General features: G+C 54.4%; 1 protein-coding gene across 1 annotated transcript in view; it reads left to right on the top strand.

Moving 5' to 3' along the window:
- smurf2 (SMAD specific E3 ubiquitin protein ligase 2) overlaps positions 1 to 19,723 on the top strand; it is a 48,147-nt gene that overhangs the window by 17,509 nt on the left and 10,915 nt on the right. The window contains 11 exon segments of the mRNA XM_062448481.1: positions 536 to 574; positions 1,566 to 1,674; positions 5,763 to 5,896; positions 8,954 to 9,019; positions 9,491 to 9,575; positions 9,981 to 10,064; positions 10,905 to 11,107; positions 12,924 to 13,008; positions 14,304 to 14,462; positions 14,766 to 14,838; positions 17,736 to 17,755. Of these exon segments, the coding sequence (XP_062304465.1) occupies positions 536 to 574; positions 1,566 to 1,674; positions 5,763 to 5,896; positions 8,954 to 9,019; positions 9,491 to 9,575; positions 9,981 to 10,064; positions 10,905 to 11,107; positions 12,924 to 13,008; positions 14,304 to 14,462; positions 14,766 to 14,838; positions 17,736 to 17,755 (1,057 nt within the window).

The raw sequence follows: 19,723 nt of genomic DNA, 5'->3' as shown, positions 1-19,723 counted from the left end.
CGGTCGACGGACAACAGCAGGTTACCCAGGGCAACCACAACAGTCTCGTCACGGCCAGACCAGAAATTCACAAATAATTGACTTTGTTAAAAACAGGGAAGGAGCCACCACCCCAGGGTTAGGTTATCAAATGGAATTGGGGGAACCTAAACCCTCAATTCCTTGAGGGTTTAGGTTGGTTGAGGGGCAGTTCTATGGGCATATGTGAAGCCCTCTGTGACATGCTTGCGTGTAAAAAGGGCTATACAAATAAATTTGATTTGATTTTGATTTGAATTGGGAGCGGGGTTGTTCAGTGCAGGATTACACTCAAGAGTCTGCTTTAGATCTCACAGCTTGATATGTCTGCCTTGGCAACCAAGCTTAGGCCAATCATATCATCTGTAGCTATCAAGCTCAAACCCCATTGGTGCAGGTGTTTGATTCACAGCCGTTGAGTTGAATGTGTTGCATGATTCTGTAACAGCGGGCCTTTCGGGGCCAAAACGTACCCCTCATCTCATCATCCTAACATAATTTCTCCCTTGTTTTCCAGTCCTGTGTGCGAAGAACCTGTCAAAGAAAGACTTCTTCCGTGAGTAAACCTATTTATGAAGCCTGTGTTGTGTGTGTGTGTGTGTGTGTACATCCACTCCTATTTCTGTCCCAAGACCATCGTGAGTGTTGGAGTGGGATTGTCAGCTATGCATCGCTAGCTTTGAAACTCCCCCCTCCCCCCAGTAAATGAAGTCCCACAGGATCCTAGCGCTAGCACGCCGCTAACTGCCGCACTGAGCACGTGCGGCGCCACGCCAAGTTCCCCGGGACGTCTTAACTAGCCGAGTCGTCCTCGTTACGAGAAACGCGTGGTAGCGGTTGAAAACTTCTTGCCAGAAAACGGGCATCGTCGCCCACGGTGACTCATGACTGGAGATCCGCTATTGTTAGTTCATCTTGATATTTTGTTTCACTTGGGAGCACAGGCGTCTTGGTAGAGCACCTGGCCATCTCACACTATAATTACCCTAGATTAACGGCTGACGTGAAAGCATTGAATCGCAATTCAAGCTTTGAATCGGAACAATCACCACCACAGCAACACCCATAGGCTAGTTGCTCATTTCGCTGTAAGCCTTGTATACGATTACTAATGTGAAGACTTGGTTTAAGGTGCAGTTTCCTATAAGTCACACACACTCTCAAAACGCACACACACCTGGGAGGGAAGTCATTGGTTGCTAGTGTAGCATAGAGGCGAATGTGACTCAACAGGTTTGACCTGCGTACGGTATCGGTGCCCAGTGACACACACACGCACACAGCATTACTATGAGCACAGAGGGAGTCCGGTTTTGGTATCCCTTTCAATAAGAACAACCGTGTGAATACAAATGCCTTGGAAACACTTTCTGCATAGCAACGACACAGCGCTTCCCCTCTGCTTCCTAAAAAAAAAAAACGGCCATATAAACACTGTTTTTGTCCTGCGTTCATGTGCCATCTTGTGACTCAGCAGTTCGCCACAGTCAGCCTAACAAAGTCGTTCTGACTCAGGTGTCCTCCATTTTGGCTCTCCCTCTCCACAGGGTTGCCGGACCCCTTCGCCAAAGTGGTGGTGGACGGGTCTGGGCAGTGCCACTCCACCGACACTGTGAGGAACACGCTGGACCCCAAGTGGAATCAACATTATGACCTGTAAGTCACCTGGGGGGGGGGATTTCAACCGCAGGACTTGGCCGTTACACCGTCTTTCCTCATGTTCCAAAAGAATTGTCTTCTGTGTTCTAATTGGGTATTGTAGTTTTCCATGGGGATTGTTGCTTTTTTAGACGGTACTGAGGTTTCCTGCAAAGACCACCCGTGCACTGTGACTCCAACCTGGCTGATGCAACGGTGGCCATTTTGTGCCGGAGCGAGCAGTTGTCCGCACGCCCAATGGAACGTGGCGGCGTGTCGCTGAGAAGACGGCCATGTTCGCCGCGTGTTGTCGTAGTCTCGAGCCTCACCTTCCCCTGCCTTCTGCTTCTGAGAGGCGTGTTAAGAATGCGGGTTCAACACTCCAAGTCAATGCACCGAAAACACCCAAACCATAACCCATTTGAGGTCTTTTAACACAAGCACATCGCTAATGTCTCTCTCTCTCTCTCTCTCTCTCTCTCTCTCTCTCTCTCTCTCTCTCTCTCTCTCTCTCTCTCTCTCTCTCTCTCTCTCTCTCTCTCTCTCTCTCTCTCTCTCTCTCTCTCCTCTCTCCTCTCTCCTCTCTCCTCTCTCCTCTCTCCTCTCTCCTCTCTCCTCTCTCCTCTCTCCTCTCTCCTCTCTCTCCCTCCCCTCCCTCCCTCCTAAGCATAGGCAGTGGTGTTTCTACTGAGCCATGTGCTGTAAAAGTTCCCAGCGTGGGGCTTTGCACCATTGTATAGGGGAGCTGTCACCCCAGGGCCCAAAGGACCCACTGGCATTACGGTTACGCCATGAGAGGGAGAGAGGGAGAGAGGGAGAGAGAAATGAAAGAGACACTTAAAGATTAAACAGATAAAGTGGGGGACAGGAGGTAGAATGGAGGGAGGAAAGGTTGGGAGAGAGTGTGGGGGGGGGAGAGGAGTTACAAAAGCGTTTGGTGCTGTGCTGCTGTGTGCAAATGTGGGGATCCTGGCACCTGGCCACCATGAACAGACTGAATAATACAGGGAGTTGGTTACATCACCAATTGGGTCAGGAGAATAGAGGAGAACAAAGGCCTGGTGTACGTAGGGGGTCCAAGGGTAGGCTAGAGGTCGTGTGGTGACGGCTCTGTGTGTGTGTGTGTGATCCTAGTGTTTTAACTTGTTTCGTGTGTGTTTACGTTGCATGTGTACACTCTCTCTTTCCCCCTCTCTACACTCTTTCTTTCTCTTTCCCTCCCTCTCGCTTTCTCTCCCCCTCTTTCTCTTGCTCTCTTGCTCGCTGTTTCCCTCTCATACACGCACACACCTTTCCATGTCACACGCACACACGCGCACACACACACCCCTCCACCAACCACAACTGCCAGTGACCTTTGGCCCCGGGGCTATGTCACTGGAAATGGCTGTCATGCCATGCAGAACTCATCTGGCAGGTTGCCAGGGCTACACACCTCCCCTCCTCAAACCAACACACACCCTCCCGCAAACCCGACACACACCCTCTCCGCACGGCCGCAACACCCACGGCTGGGGAACACGTTTCACCCCCTGAACGCGTTGGAAAAAAAGCGTTTAGTTTCCTCTTGATGCTGTAAAACCTCCCGCAAAGCAGGTGTGGCAGGCTCGCGTGTTCTCGGGGCGGGGGCCGGTCAGCGGGCGAGGGAGCGAGAGAGCGAGGGTCGCCCCAGACGGATACAGGACGTGACAGGGCCGCTCGGCCCGGGGACTCTCCCGTCTGCTCGGCTTTGGGTTTTTGAAATCTCCGCTCGCCGCCGGCCGCCGGCGGGCGGGCAGCGTCTGAACATCAGGTCAGCGCTCCGGTCGAACGCTAACGGGCGAGGGCGAGAGCGAGGAGACCAGCCCGGCCCGGAGGCGCGGCCGCCGCCTCGACCACGAGAGACGCCGGCCCTCCCGACTCTCACGTCTCCGACCCGCCAGCCGGACACGCGATCACCTCTGGATTTAAAGGGGTCGAATTTGCAAGTTGAGATACGGTTTTAGATCTTTCTTTTTTCTTTTTTTTTTCATGTTTTAAATGTACGTCGTTATTTTATGCGTTGCGAGGGCTCCTCACGGCTCCCCCTCCCTGCTGAGAATAGAGAATGACTGTGCTATCCTCAACCGTCTGTCCACCCCCCCCCCCCCAACCCTGCCCAGGAAACCCTGAGCAGGTGGCCGCCCCCCCCACCCCACGTCCCAGAAGGCCGAGCCGGTCGCGCCAGCAGGAAGGGAAGGGGGGGGGGGGGTTGTGGAAGTGTGTGTGTGTGCGCGCGTGCCTCCGTTGTGCCAGTCACGCAAGGCGTCGGAGGCGTCTGGCCGTCTATATCTGGTCCCTCTCCACATCTCACCCCAGTCTGTCACTGGCAGACGGCTCAGCCAACTGGTCCATGACTTCATGCCTGCCTTCACAGACGAGAACATTACTATTATTATTTATTATTACTACTACACGGGCAGGCCCCTTCGTACCACGTTATATCACTGTCACCATCTCGCTGCCTCACCAGTACGCACCATCCAGCATTAGACTCCAGCAGACTGTGAACTCAACAGTCTTGCTCGAGGGGCCAGCTAACACAAACTTGTGTTTCTGCGGTATTTTTCTTTTTTGGGGGGTTGGTGGGGGGACGTTTGTGTGTGACACCATGCTGTTGCAGATTTAAATGTTCCCTGATGCCGAGAGAACTGTCAGACAAGCAGGTATACCCCCCCCCCCCACACACACACACTCTCACACACACACACACACACACACACACACACACACACACACACACACACACACACACTCTCTCCAGTCTCTCTTTCTCCTGCTTAGTTTGCTGTGGTAAGCAGTGTTTTGATCACCAGCTTTACCTGCAAAGCCAGAGGGCGAGGGGTGTGTGTGTGTGCTGTGCGTGTGTGTGCATTCTCTCACCGCTGCTCGCCATTCTCTACTGAGGAAATTGTTTACCTGCCCTTGTCGTCGTCGTCGTCGTCCCCCCACCCTGCTCCCCACACCCCAGACATTGGGTCATTGTCTGGTCTGCTGCACTCTCATCTCTCACTTCCCCCCCTCACACACACACACACACACACACAAACACACACAGACAGACAACCACACACCACAATGTGAGGAGACAGACAGACAGACACACACAGAGGAGAGCAGAGCACGGCTTTATTGTTGAGAGTTAGAGTCATATCTGCACGATCAGACGCCCGAAAAAGGAAATTAAAAAATCTCTGTCTAGCACCCTTTTTTTTCTTCGGGAGGGCGGGGGACAGGTTTTCATATTGCAACGGATCTCCTGTAAATCAAACTGTCATTCGATTTTCTTCATAAAGTCATAGAAACATGTCATGGAAAGTGCATTTGGTGACGTCTGACGTCCCAGAGACTGATTGATGAGCCGGTTCATATCTGGGTAGAGGAGTCTAGATATGGAGGCAGATAGCATGGGTTACAATGTAGCACCAATGTCTGTCTGCCTTCCTGTCTCTCTCGGTCCCTCTGTCTGCCTTCCTTCCTGCCTGTCTTTGTGCCTGTCTGCCTGTCTGCCTGTCAAACTAGGCTGGACACATCATATGGACATAACCAGCCACTGACCCACTCTCATGTGAATGACATCAGTGTGTGTATCAGTGTGTGTCTGTGTGTGTGTGAGGGGAACCCCCTCCTCTAACGCGAGGCGGTGTTGGTTGCAGAGTGCTTGGCACTGCAGCTGGGTAGGCTGTAATTAGAGCAGTGTGGTTGTGTGTGTTTACTGAAACTACTGTCAGTCTGTCTGTCTAGGAGACTGCGGCCATGTTGCATGCTCGTGTGTGTGTGCGTGTGTGTGTTAGACAGTAATGGGGAACAGGAGTGAGAAAGAGGAGAACATGGGGACTTCCTCTGATTCACCGCGGCTAGTCTGTTGTCTGACCTCAGCCAGACGACGTGCTCACACACACACGCTCACACACACGCACGCGCGCGCACACACACACACACACTGTTCGCAGTCTGTGGCGTTAGTAATGGAACAGGAACAGGGTACCTGTGTTGGGGACTCGACTGAATGTGGGTTTTAGCTCAATTGTTTCAATTTTGTTCAAACTCTGTCTCTCTGTGTCTCTCTTTCTCTCTGTCTCCTCCAGGTACATTGGGAAGTCTGACTCCATCACCATCAGTGTTTGGAACCACAAGAAGATCCACAAGAAGCAGGGAGCTGGCTTCCTGGGCTGTGTCCGCCTGCTCTCCAACGCCATCAACCGCCTCAAAGACACTGGCTGTGAGTGGATGTCTGCCTCTGTGTGTGTGTGTGTGCGTGCGCGCGTCTGACTTTGTCTAGTACGCGTATGGAGATGGACCTGTGTGTGCGTATGTGTCTAAGGATGGTCTCGGTCGACTGTAACCTGTCCAAAAATCGAATGATTCCACCTTGCGTACACACACGCACGCGCGCGCACGCGGGCGTTCCACTCCTGTTCATCATCTTCAGCAGTCCTATTGCTCAGTGTCTGAGCCCCCCCCCCACACACCCACACACACACACACACACCCCTCCCTAGGACCTCCTCTCCTGTAGTCCCACTGACAGTCGATAGCTACACAAAGAGACCGGCACCTCTCTGCCCCCCACCCCCTCCACCCCCCAGCCGGGCTCAGGTGCCAGTCTGGCTGGGGTGGGGGGGGGGGGAAGGGGAGGAGGGGGGTGGGGTTGCTGAGCTGTTGGCTCCCCAGAGAAAGCGAGGCTGGCAGGGAGAGACAGAGAAACAAGGGGGGGGCACCTGGGACTGGGAGATGTGCCCGTGATGGGACTCGCTGTGCCAGGACAAACACACACACACACACACACATCGACACACACTCTTGTCTGTCATTCCCCATGGGTTTCCACTTTCTTCGCATGGGGAGACAGTAGACACACACACACACACAGTGTAGGGAGCCAGGCTAGACGTCTCTCCTGTCTGCCTGCTGTACAACTACCCCTCTCTTCTCCAGGCCGAATGACCTGCATGGAACTGGGACAGGCCTGCCTGCCTGCTCTCTGTTTGACCTGGCCCGGGGTCAGTCAGCGCTCAGCTACCGGTCACAAGCCTGGCTGTTCTCTGCTGTCCTGTTGGCCCAGCACCAGGTAGCTGCTAACCGCTACACCCCCCCCCCCCCCCCCACACACACACACACACACCCAGACTAGGGCGCTGGGTTCAAACACAGCAGCTGGGACGAGACGCCAGTTCAGGAACATCCGTGTGTCCCCGTCCCCCCCCCGAACCCTCCCCCCGTCCCCCCCAGAGAGATGTTTCTATAAAACGAAAATGTTTTTCTTTTATTTCTTTTCTTCCCGCTTGCAGAACTGTCTGATTTCATTTGAAAAGTGCTTTATCTCCTCCACCCCCCCCCCCCTCACACACACACACCTCAGACGAACTACAGCTCAGAACGGGAGGTCAGGATTGGTCCGTGTCCTGACTAGCTCGCTCGGCTCTGGGGAACAAGCGTTAGCTAGCCCGCTTCTGCGTCGGACGCCCGTCAGCGTTTAGCCACGGCCCGGCGTGGCTCGCCGTTCAGCGGACACCTGCTGCTAGCCTGGTCAGCCGTTCCCGTTAGGTCCAGCGGCCTGTGTGTCCGTCCGTCCGTCAGGTCATTCTGTCTGTCTCTCAGGCCGTCGGAGCTAGCCGGTCTAGGACACGAAGACTGCGGGCTCTCTCGACCATGTGGACAGGAAGTAGACGAGCAGTCCGCATTCCCTGTTCCCTTCCCCTGTATCGCTTTCTTTCTTGCTCTCTCGTTCTCTTTCTCTCTCTCTCTCTCTATCTCTCTAACTTGTTCTCTCTCTCTCGTTCTCTTTCTCTCTCTCTCTATCTCTCTAACTTGTTCTCTGTCTCTCGTTCTCTTTCTGCTTCTTCTTTCCCTGTGTGTCTCCTCTCTCCCCCTCCCTAATAGTCTAGTCGTCTGTGTTCCAGTCAGTCAGTCAGCCAGCCCCTCGGGGGGGTGGGGGGGGGGTGGGGGAGTGTAAGTGTTTCCTAGAAGTCTGGCAGCGCACACGGAACCCACTTCCTGTAGCATCGCCGACACCAAACCCTCAAAGCCGTTTGTCCTACTTCCAAAATTGCACACTTCCGCGGGATCTGTTTTTGTGCGCTTCTAAAGCCTCAAGGTTTGGTTTGGCCATTCCTGCGTGCCTGTGGGGGTGGATGGTATAGGCTTGGGAGGCGGGTGGTTGCAGTCCTGTGTGGGGGTTGTAGTCCCGTAAACACAGTCAGGTTGGCTTGTGGGACAAGTACAGGTCCTGGTCGTGCTTCGTAAGACTGTCACGTCGACCAAAGTGGCGGCTTTGTTTCATGGTATTTTAGGTCACATTCCGCCTTTCTTCCCCTGAAAAGATAACTCCTTTTAAATTCACCTCAGATGTTAGCTGGGGTAGAGTTTCCTCCTCTCCCTCTGGCTTCCCCCTCCTCTCTCCCTCTCTCCCTCTCTCTCTCTCTCTCTCTCTCTCTCTCTCTCTCTCTCTCTCTGTCTCTGTCTCTGTCTCTGTCTCTGTCTCTGTCTCTCTCTCTGTCTCTGTCTCTGTCTCTGTCTCTGTCTCTGTCTCTCTCTCTGTCTCTCTCTCTCTCTGTCTGTCCCCCTTTCTCTCTCCCGCTCTCCCTTCCCTCCTCCCCCTGTGTCCGTCTCTCCTTTGAGAAAGCTGCTTACTATTCCAGCCATGTAAGCCTCAGACCATCCCTGTTTAGTCTAGACACGTATCCGGAACAGATCCACATTCACTGTCAGCCAGGACAACGGTGAGCCCGCGGAGGGAAGACACACACACACACACACTGCCCCCTGCTCTCTTCTCTCCAGCCTCTGGAAACAACACCCAGTTGTTCTCTGGTTCTGGACGCAGCAGAGACGCACAGACTTGCTCTCATTCGATGCATGCACTAGTGTACATGTGTGCCGCACACACACAGAACTGCAACTTCAATTCTACCCAACCCCCCCCCCCTCACATACTCTGCCAGTGGGAGCTGGGTCCGTGGCAGGGCTGATGAGCGGCCCTGGTGGAAGATGTGGGCCATGTCCCTGTCATCTGGACGGTCACATCTGAACCTGCTGAGGCGGGGACGCTGCAGCCCCCCCTCCCCCCATCTCACCCCCACCTCCCAGCGCCGTCTACGACTGGGTTAGGCGACACTGTCCCGTTTCCAGACGAAGACCTGTTTTCTTACCTTTTTTCCCTCCCGTGATTCTGTGGTGTGTGTGTGTGTGTGTGTGTGCAGCGTCTTACATATAAAGATGGCGAATGGAGATTTAAGAGGACGTGTTTAACCCTTCTGTGATTTGTCCCGTCGTACAGATCAGAGACTGGACCTCAATAAGCTGGGGCCCAACGACAACGACACTGTGAGAGGCCAGATAGTCGGTGAGTAGAGGCCACACACACACACACTCAGATCTAGATATGGCTACAAACGTGTGCTACAGGTGGAGACATGGACAAAATCAGACAGTCAACAGTCCAATGCAACTTTGTGTGTGTGTGACTAACCCAGAAACCACCCGTCTGTCTGGAGGTTTCGCCACTCGAGGTAGGTCAGCCAGACAGAGACGTGTGTGGGTGTGTGTGTGTGTGTGTGTGGTGTCTCATCTGGTTTGGTTTCCAACCAAGTGAAACCGACTCTCCCCCCCCCCGCACCCGGCCTGTTTGCACAACCCAAAGCTCGGAGTCTGTCTCAATAGGTGTAGACTAGGGCCTAGCACGGATTAGCTTCCCTGTAGCTCTGTAACAACCACACAGGCTGTCGCCCCGGGGGCTGCTGTCTGAACGTTGCAGGGCTGTTGTGTCGTCGTCGTGGTAACGTTGTTGCGTCGTCGTGTCTCTGTCCCTGTACAGTGAGCCTCCAGTCCAGGGACCGCATCGGGACCGGGGGCCCCGTGGTGGACTGCAGCCGCCTGTTTGACAACGACCTGCCTGATGGGTGAGCGAGCTCTGCCATGAACTCTCTCCCTCTCCCCCCCTCTCTGCCCCCCCCCCTCTCTCTCTCCCCCCCCCTCTCTCTCTCTCCCCCCTCTCTCTCTCCACCCCCCTTCTCTCTCTCTCTATCCCCCCCTCTCCCCCCCCCCCCCCTCTCTCTCTCTCTCTCTCTCTCTCTCTCTCTCTCTCTCTCTCTCTCAGAACACAGTTGGTTCTGGGAGACTTGGTAGTAAACCAGGGTGGATCATGTTTCTGTAGATGTATGCTTGTTTGGGCTGGTGGCCCATGTGGGGAGGGCTGTGCAGGTCCGTGCTGGGTTGGTATCCAGGGCTATCGTGTGTTGGTATCGTGTGAAATCTCACGTAGCGGTTGTCTCTCTCTGTCTCTCTCGTGTCTGTGTGTAAACCAGCTGGGAGGAGAGAAGGACGGCGTCCGGACGGATCCAGTACCTGAACCACATCACACGCACCACGCAATGGGAGAGGCCGACCAGGTGAGACTAGAACACGCACACACACACACTGAACCACACTGCCAGATCTGCCCTCGAGGGATACGGTAGGAGACTAACACACATTCGTTCAACAACACTAGAACCCACCCAGCGACGTTGCCCCCCCCCCCCCCCCCAACCTTCTCTTACCCCCATCCGGAACCTTCCTTAATACTCCTCTATCTGTGTGTTCCCCTGCCCTCAGGGAGAACACAAATTTTCCTCACTTTGCCCTGTAAAATAAGTTTCATCCCCTCAGCCAGTTTCTAACTCGCAACACAAACAGTCTGAGGGGTAATGAGTGACTTCCTATCTACTTCCTGCACCCCCCCTTTTCCCTCCCTCCCTGGTTAACTAGGCCGGCCAGGTTTGGTTTGGCCTCTGTTTCGGTCGGAACAACTGTCGCCTTCCTCTGAGCTGGCTCCATATCAGAGAGGGAGATAGGGGCCGTACGCAAACAAATAAATTACCCCTGGAGCTGCTTTTCCTACGTGGCCGACAGGGAAGGGGGGGGGGTGCATGCAGGGTGTTTAAGGGGGGCTGGGGGGGGGGGGGGCGCGCTGTCGTAATAGGAGATAACCGAGGCGTCAGTGGCTCCGAGTCACTAGACAGAGGGGCAACCAGACGTCAATACCACGCCCCACCCCCTTCCTCCCCCTTATACACAATCTTTTTTCGTGGTTGTTGCCGTTTCCCACAATGTCTGCCTCTCCCTCCCTCCCACCCCCCCCTCTCTCTCACCCCCCCCCCCCCCTCCCCCTCCCTCTGTCCATTCACCTCTGTCTTTTGACCCCTCGCTGAATGTTTGTCCAACCTCAACCTCGACCGCCCTCCCCCCAGGCCGGCGTCGGAGTACTCCAGCCCCGGGCGGCCCCTCAGCTGCGTGGTGGACGAGAACACGCCCATCATGACCCCCAACGGGGCGGCCAGCGGGCTGCCCAGCGACCCCCGGGTCCAGGAGAGGCGCGTGCGCTCCCAGCGCCACCGCAACTACATGAGCCGCACGCACCTGCACACCCCGCCGGACCTGCCCGAGGGTTACGGTAAGAGACGGGCGCGGGCTTTTTCTCGAAGAGCTATGCACTCAAAGTGGAGAATACCCACACGTGCGCACACGCACGCACACACTCCGGTGAGCTGAAGAATGCAGTCACAACACACTGCACCTGACCTACCCCAGGGACAATTGAAGTACAGTTACTCATTCTCTCAGATACACACACACACACATACACACATTCCTCAAGACCTGCTGGGCAGCTCCTGAAAGGGCTCAAAGTGTCTCACACACACACACAGACACAGCTTGTGTGACCTGCCCCAAGGCACGATGAGCAGATCATGGGGTACACACACACACATACACACACACACAAACACTGTTGTTTGAGGTCAAAGTAAGTAGCAGCCTTCTCTTGGTCTGTGTCCATGCAACCAGCCTAGTGATACCATCAACAAACCTTATCATCCTGAGAAGGAGGGAGGGAGAGAGACCAGGAGAGAGACCAGGGACTTTGCAATGCCCCCGTTTCCACAACCCAGAAACTACTTCTCCCTCCCCTCCCTCCCTCACATCGCTCTCTTCCCACAGCACCACATCATGACAGCTGCAATCAGCGCTGGCTGTGTGGATTCAAAGCCCCTGCTCTAGCCTCTCCTCTCCTCACCCCTCCTCCTTCTTTGCTCAACCATCCTCTCCTCCCCTCCTCTCCTCAACCCTCCTCTCCTCTCTTCACCCCTCCTCCTTCTTTGCTCAACCATCCTCCCCTCCTCTCCTCTCCTCTCCCCTCCCCTCCTCACCCCTCCTCTCCCCTCTTCACCCCTTCCTCTCCTCGTCTGTGTTTGCAATCACTCTCCCAGAATGCCCCGATGAAAGGGAGAGCGGGAGAGCGGGGTGGAGGGGAGGCAGGCACGAGAAGAGAGGGCTCCATTATAGGGGCACAAAGTTGCACTTGTGTCGGCCTCGGTCGGCCTCGCATTTGCACCTGTTTCAACTTGTTGCACTCGCTACTGTAAGGCCTTCCTTGTAAACACACACACTTATTTGTCTACCCCGGATAAGCGGCGGCTGAACTCCGACATGATCCCTGTACGTATTTGAGTTGGGCAGATGAGCGCTCCTCTCCGTCAGATGCCCGCGTCCTAGAACATTCTAGTAAACCGTTCCGTGGGAAACCCAAAGCGCAGTGGTAGTGGCAGTGACGCTACCCCCGCTAGTGGGTCCGCTCGAGAAACCCCTGCCCGGTCTCGCACGTCCAGCGAGACTGCAGAGGAAACGAGCCGAGAAAGGGAGTGGCGCGGTGCCCTGAGGTAAGAATGGCTGGCCTGGCGCCGTGTCCCACCCTCCAGAATGCCCACAGAGTCGGACGAGGTGAGTCACTCCCGAGTCACGGAAGGCGAGGCTTTGACTCTCTTTTTCCTCTCTCTCTCTCTCTCTCTCTCTCTCTCGCTCTCTCTCTCGCTCTCTCGCTCTCTCGCTCTCTCTCACTCTCTCTCTCTCTCTCTCTCTTCCCCCCCCCCCCCCCCACTGGTAGCTGGGGTGTGTCTCTCAGGCATAAGGACGGAGGGGGTGGGGGGGGGGGAGGGGGAGCAGGGTGGGAAATGCGAAACGTGTTGAGTGGAGCCAGTAGTAGGAAGCGGGGGGTCAGCGGTGATGAATGAGCGGGCTACACACACACACACAGACACACGTTCACTCTTTCAGAGCTGTCGCAGTCGCCGGCCAACGTACACACCCTAATTCACTTCCCTCTGTTTTAACTGACGCCGTCCAGACGCGCGTGCACGGCTCGCACGCACGCGCGCGCACAGTCGGTGTCGTCCGGCTCATGGCTCCATGTGTCTTTTTGTGTTTTCCAGAGCAGAGAACCACGCAGCAGGGCCAGGTCTACTTCCTCCACACCCAGACCGGGGTCAGCACCTGGCACGACCCCCGGGTGCCCAGGTACGCAGCCCCCCCCCCCCTCTCTCTCTTAACCCTGCCACCTCGGTCTCCCACCTCACACTGCCTCCTGGTGTCCCACCTTCACCCTTGCACTCCCTCTCTCTCTCTCAAATTCACGCTCGCCCTCACCGCCCATATAAGGGCGTCCCGGCATCTGTGTCAGCCTAGGTGTCGAGCTCCAGTCTCTACCCTCCACAGGCTTACCACCCACTCCCATTATGCCACATGCTCTCCATAGCAGAGCTACACTCCAGAGAGAGAGAGAGAGAGAGAGAGAGAGAAAGAGAAAAGGGGAGAGACGGAGAAAGAGGGAGGGAGGGAGGGAGGAAGGGAGGGAGGGAGGGAGGGAGGGGAAAAGCATGGAGGAGCCCTATCCCACGACGGTCCTCTGCTTAGCTGTTGAGCAGGTGAAGGCTCCCACCCCCCCGTCTGTTAACCCCATCCTGTGGGCTCGCTCAGCCAGGAAGTCTCCCAGTGACTCAGGACGGCGTGATTGGCCGCAGCGGAGCACGCGGCGCTTCCGGGAGCCGTGCGTCCCCCACCCAACGCTTAAAAAGAGTCCCAGGGCCTGGGGTTGGGTTTCTGTGGAGAGGAATGCAACGAGAGAGGGAGAGAGAGATGGGGAGAGAGAGACAGAGAGAGCGAGAGAGAGAGAGAGAGAGAGTGATAGTCAGGGAATTCTCCAAAGCATTTTCTCAGATGCTTTGAAATCAATCCATCTGAGTTTTGTAAAATAAAAGGTTTTGGTTAACGTTTTTACGGGGGGTCTGCTGATGGATGAGTGTATTCCTTAACTGACCTAGAAAACCCCACCAGTGACTCAAACGTGAAGCCCGACCTTAGCAACAAGCTGCACTGTAGCCACCCCAGATTTACAGACTGAAGTTGGGCCAACATATTCATTTGCTCCATTGCATACTGTGCAATTATTCCATCTTTTTTTTAGAACTATGTTCCAGTCCCCTAAAGGACATGAGGTAAGGTGATATCCTAGTAGTTTTGACGGGGTTTCCACCAACAAGTTGTACTGCACACACCCAAGTTGTCTTGGGAACAGGTGCTTAGGATTAAAAAAAAGTATAGACAACGAGTTAAAAATATTAAAAAGTTATGCTTTTGTTTGTTAGGTTTGTTTTTTTGGGGGGGGGGGGGAGGTACATTAGTATGTGAGTGAATTTCACGCATGCACATGTTTTAATAAGCATTAAACGCCAGTATGAGAGAGATCTTGTATGAGTGAGCCGAGGTGCATTATGGGTAAGTGTAACGGTTTCCATGGCGTCTCGTCCGCCCAGGGACCTGAGCAACGTCAACTGTGAGGAGCTGGGCCCGCTGCCGCCCGGCTGGGAGATCCGCAACACGGCCACGGGCCGGGTCTACTTTGTGGACCACAACAACCGAACCACGCAGTTCACCGACCCGCGTCTCTCCGCCAACCTCCACCTGGTGCTCAAGTGAGTACATTCACGTTGTAGATTTACGTTGTACTTCTCCAGGTGGGTTATGAAAGCCCTTGCTTTTACCACATCATATAACATCGCTGAATATGTGCCCGCTGTTTGAAGAGCATATATCGTTTTTTTTGGCCCGGTTTCACCATAACTTTTTTGTTTTTGTATTCTCCACTTTTTTTGGGGGGGGGGGTCTGTTTTCTTCTTCACTCTCACCCCTGTCCTTTTGTGCTGTCTCTCTCTCTCTTTCTTTCTGTATTTCTTTCTTTATTTCTCTCTGTCTCTCTCTCTCCTTCCCTCCAGCAGCCCCAGTCCTAACGGTTCCCGCGTGGCTATGGAGAGCCAGAACACTAACCTCAGGTAACCCCCATCCCCACACGCACGCACACAAACACATGCGCGCGTGCACACGCACACTCTGCACAACATCAGAATCATTTGATGGACAGCGACGAACCTCTGCACTGCAACCTCAGCAGCATTATGACACCACACACACACACACACACACACACACACACACACACAGGGGCACAAGCACACACCGTCGCAGCAGCCTAAGTGCCCTGGAGAGAAAATGCTGACGGGGATTGGCATCAGGGAACGTCTGTCAGTACGTGTGGCCGCCGTCCTCCAGCGTTCAACTTCCACGCGTGTCATTCCAGTTCAGCGCAAACTTGTATCTGATCGTGCTCACACATACTCTGTCGGCACACTGCCTCAGCTGAACCTCAGGTAATGGCATGCTGTGAGAGTGGCCTGTGTGTTAGGTCTGGCCTAGCGCAGCCCCTCTGAGGAACAGCTAATGGGTATCAGATGGTAGCTAGCCTAGCGTTAGCCTGCTAGCTAGCAGAAGAATGCAGCCGTTAACCTAGCCTCTCCCCAGCCTAGCGTGCTAGCGTGCTAGCCGGTGAATGTGCGCTCTGGTATGTGTTGCCCCCCCCCCTTCCCTCAAGCAGCTGTTCAAACACCAGCCCCCCTCTCCTCCCCGCTGGAACAGTCCAGTTGGAGTTACCACGGTATTACCCACGCTGCTTTGCACATGAAAGGCATGAAACACATGAAAGGTGGACGAGGAGCAGGTGAAGTGATGTTTTTCTGGTGAACCCAGGCGAGGAAGGACTCCTGGCCGACAGAACCCGAGACGTCGAGACGGAGCTCAGGTTTCTCTTCTCGAAGAATGTGAAATTTCTCCCCCCCCCCCCCTCCCTCTCTCTCTCTTTCCAATAAAGATTCTTGTTGAAAAGCTCTTGCAATAACAGCGGCTGGCACGATAGGCGTGTTTGTGAAATCAACATCTGGTCATCTGGACAAATAGCATCCATGTGTGTGTTGGGGTGTATGTGTGTGTTAGAATGGCCTCTGGTCATGTTCCTCAGCTGAACATTGTTGCTGGGTGAGTTAGCATCGTTAGCGGATAGTCGTCTACGATAAGTGGAGTCCTAAGAAAGCTGCTTGTGGACTATAAATCGCCTCTCCTAAACTAAAAAGAGAATTAAAACAATATGGTTTGTTGGATATATAACATCCCTGTCTCCACTAGTCAGTGCAAAAGCTTTTCGTGTTGCCGATTTTATTATTATATATTATAGGTGTTCGTCTAACTACACTTGACACCGGTTCAAATAAACCACCTGTATATAGCACACAGGCATGCTGAAGCTAATCAAAGATGGCCGCCTGCCCAGAACCCATAGGGATCCAGCCCCGAAGCCAGCCAATAACACGCTTCATTTGAACAATACTGCAGCATTCCCGTCTTCTTGGTGCAACAGCTTCAACGAAAAACAAGATTTCTTGTGGGTCTCGTTGTTCTGGCAGACACACAGTCGGTTTTATGGAAGTGCGTTACAGGCAGTCGGCTGAACACGGGACATATTGTTTGATTGTTTACGTGTTCTTAGCCGGAACCATAAACAATCGTCATTGACTGACAATGAGTAAACAGGCAGATGAAGGCCAGATGGGCCGAATGAACGACCTGATGGAGACGCACTCGTTCACGATGACACGTTGTGGCCCCGCTGACCTCACATAGAGAAGTCTAAGGTATGTGTGTGTGTGTGAGTGTACACACACTAGCGCCCGTGCGCACCGACACCCAACGTGCTCCGAAACGTTTCGCGTGCAACAGAAACACAGGTTCGTCTGTGTTCTGACGAAGCCCATCACAAGTCGAATCCCTATCTGCGAGAGCCTGGCCCAGCCCGGGGTCTCCCCCGGCTCCAGTAACAGCCCCGGGGCCAGTTCCTCCGGCCCGGCCCAGACCCGAGAGCTCCGGCCGGGGATGGAAAACCCATCAGCCTCCCCTGCTGGCCGTGGCCTCTGAACATCTGTCTGTTATCAGGCCCCAGGATTTCAGAATATTTCACCCGACACCCCAGGCTCACAACACAACGCCTGATAAATGGGTTTTGCCGCTCCTCCCCCCCCCGACCAGGGCCCGTTTGGGTTCGTGTCGAGAGAGAGAGTACATGCTGATGGTGATTACCACTGTATTAGCCACGGTTGGGGGGGTCACGTCTCGGAGCATGTTGTGTCCGCAGTGCCCGACTGTTAGGTCACCGTGTCTGAACCACACTGTTTGAAGAAATCAATTAGGGCCCCTACGGATCCTATTGAAGGCAAAGGCAGAGGGATGGATAACTTGTAGACAACCCCCCCCCTTTTTTTATAGGTTTATAAGTACCAGCTTCACACCAGCGGACGTGGAAAGAGTCTTAGGAGGAAAGAATGCAAACCAGACTGAGGGAGAAGGAAAGAGAGATTTAGGGGAGGAGGGGAGGAATGCGAGATTTACGTCCCAGAGTTAAGTCTGCGTCGAGGTGTCTCTCCCCTGCTCCCTCTTCTCCATCCTGGACTGTCTCTTGACTTTCCCCCTCCTCCTCCTCCTCCTCCTCTTTATTCTCTCCCGTGGTGGTGTGTTGCCCTGTTTGTTGGGGGGGGGGGTCTCTCCTCACCGAGTCTAGTCGGCAGGAAATTAAGAAATTGAGGGAACCTGTAAGGGCGGTAGAAAGGGTAGAAAAAGAACGCGAGAGGGAGAAGAGAGCGAGAGGTGTGCGTTTGGGGTGGGGTCGTGTGAGATAGAGGGGGTGTGAAAGGTGAAGGAAATAAGCAAAGAAAGCCTTGCCCGAGAGCAGGAGGGACAGTGGGGGAAAGCATGGAACACGACCACATACCTCTCCAGCCCAGACAGTTGGTGGTGGTCTGGGTGTGGGGGAGAAGGCGAGCGAAGGCTGTGGGAAGAGAGGGGCGGGGTGAGTGAGGAGAGGAAAGCGAAGGGGGGGGGGGGGGGCAGAATCCACCACCACATCTACCTGTTGTCTCGTCGACTCAGCAGGGCCGGGGTTTATATTTGAGTAGCGGCAGCGGTCCAGACGAGACGAGGACCTTGAGCTGTCAAGAGGGTCAGTCGCACCGTCCACAACCCTGCGGTTCACCCTTCTCAACCACGCTGGCAGCTCCTGGCCTTCCCCCCCCCCCCTGCCCTCCCTCCTCCTTCCTCCCCCTCAATGTGACAATCGTACGATTCTGCTGCGCTACACACCACTGTTTGTTCGACGGTATTTTTTTTTGGGGGGGGGGGGGGGGCGGGGGCGGGCAAGGTTTATATTTGGCGGGAGTCTTAAGGTGTACGTGTCCCCTCAGGGACACGGGTGTTTCTGCAGCGTCGCGTCACTGTTTGGCCTGCCATTTCAAGTCGACTGTGGCAACGACGAGAAAGAAAATATGTACGTGATGTATGTATCGCCCACCAGAGAGTCTGCAGTAGGGATGGAAGTGAACCAATGATTATAAACGGATTAGGAGTGATACATAACCTTTTACAGCCTGCCTGCGCATGTTTGCAGTCAGGGTTCTGTTTGGCCTGCCCTATAGTTTATTAGTGCCATCACATCCATGTTCTAGGCGTCCACATCCAGTCTCTGTAGCATAAACATCTGCCCTTGTCGTTGTGCAGAAGGCGTTATATTGTCAGGGTCTGTGTGTAAGGGCGCTTTGTGAGAGACTGTGGGAGACAGTGCAGCAGGCCACAGCCTAGTGAAAGCTGCCTTTGTTGTGCGTGTGTGTGTGTGCATGGATGGAGAGTCTGGCTCTGGCCATCTCCGTTTGTCTCCCAGGACGGTCTCTGCTCCTTTTTCCGGGCGGTGGCGGCGGGGGTTTGATTGCAGGTGGTGGTGGTGGGGGGGAGGAGGGAGGAGGGGGGGGGGGGATTTTGAGCACACCGCAGAAATCACACACGCTACTGTAGGTCCCATACACCTGCTCCTCGCACACAGGCTTGGAAAACACACGCTCCCCCCCTCCCTGCTGTTCACACTAAGTGCAAAAGGCCAGGGCGCGAGGCGGATACTCCCTAACCCGGGCCGCCCATTAAAGGGGCTTTTGATTCTCGGTGCCGGGGAGACCCAGTGTGGCCTCTGTCCCACCAACCACCCGGTACCCCGCTCTGTCAGGAGCCCCCCCGCGCCTCGCCCCATCGCCTCCCATGAGGTTCAGAGGAGCTCGTCCTGGCCAGGTTTTGCTGTGTTCCCCCCCCCATCTTTTTTTTCCTGTCTTTCGTGATTTATTCGACATCTTTTGCCCTTTTTTTCCTCATACCTTTAGAATAATCATAATAAAAATCCTGCGCTCCTATATTGAATCTGAAAGTTTGTCTTTCTCCCCGACGTCGTATTTCATCAAAAGCCGTCACAAAAAGGAACCTTAGCTCGTGTGTGTGTCTGTCTGTCTGTCTCCTCGCCAGAGCACTGATTTTGGACGCGCCTACGCTTGTATTTCTATATTTACAAGTGAAATATGCCGAGGTCGTCCTATTTAGAAACCAGAGACGGCGAAAAATGTCGAAACGTATTTTTAATTACACACCGTGCCCCTACGAAGAAGGGGGAAAAGCCTCCGCTCAAAATCATGCTTTATTATATGGTTCAAGGGCTTCCCAGCCAAGAGAAACTCATTCCATTTTGTTTAAGGGCCCCCCCTCCCTTTCTCCTTTTTTCCCTCTTTCCTAAAGTGGTTTTGGGCCCTGTACGGCTGGAGTCTTAGCCTCTCTTTGACATGGCAGGGGCCTCAAAGCCCTGCCAATAAAATAAATACCAGCTGACTTGATTATACAGGGATCTACCGTCGAAACACTGGACCCGTTTAGCTTGAAACCCAAATATAACACGCTTTTTCACCCCCGAAAGAGGGCGAAGAAGTGTGTGCGGTGGGAGTGTGTGTGTGTGCTTCTCAGGCCCGCGTGCATGTGCGTGCAAGCCCAG

This window comes from Osmerus eperlanus, chromosome 22 (assembly GCF_963692335.1).
Source record: "Osmerus eperlanus chromosome 22, fOsmEpe2.1, whole genome shotgun sequence".
Lineage (NCBI taxonomy): Eukaryota > Metazoa > Chordata > Actinopteri > Osmeriformes > Osmeridae > Osmerus > Osmerus eperlanus.
Note: the sequence above shows the minus strand (reverse complement) of the source record. Positions and strands in the feature narration are given on the sequence as shown.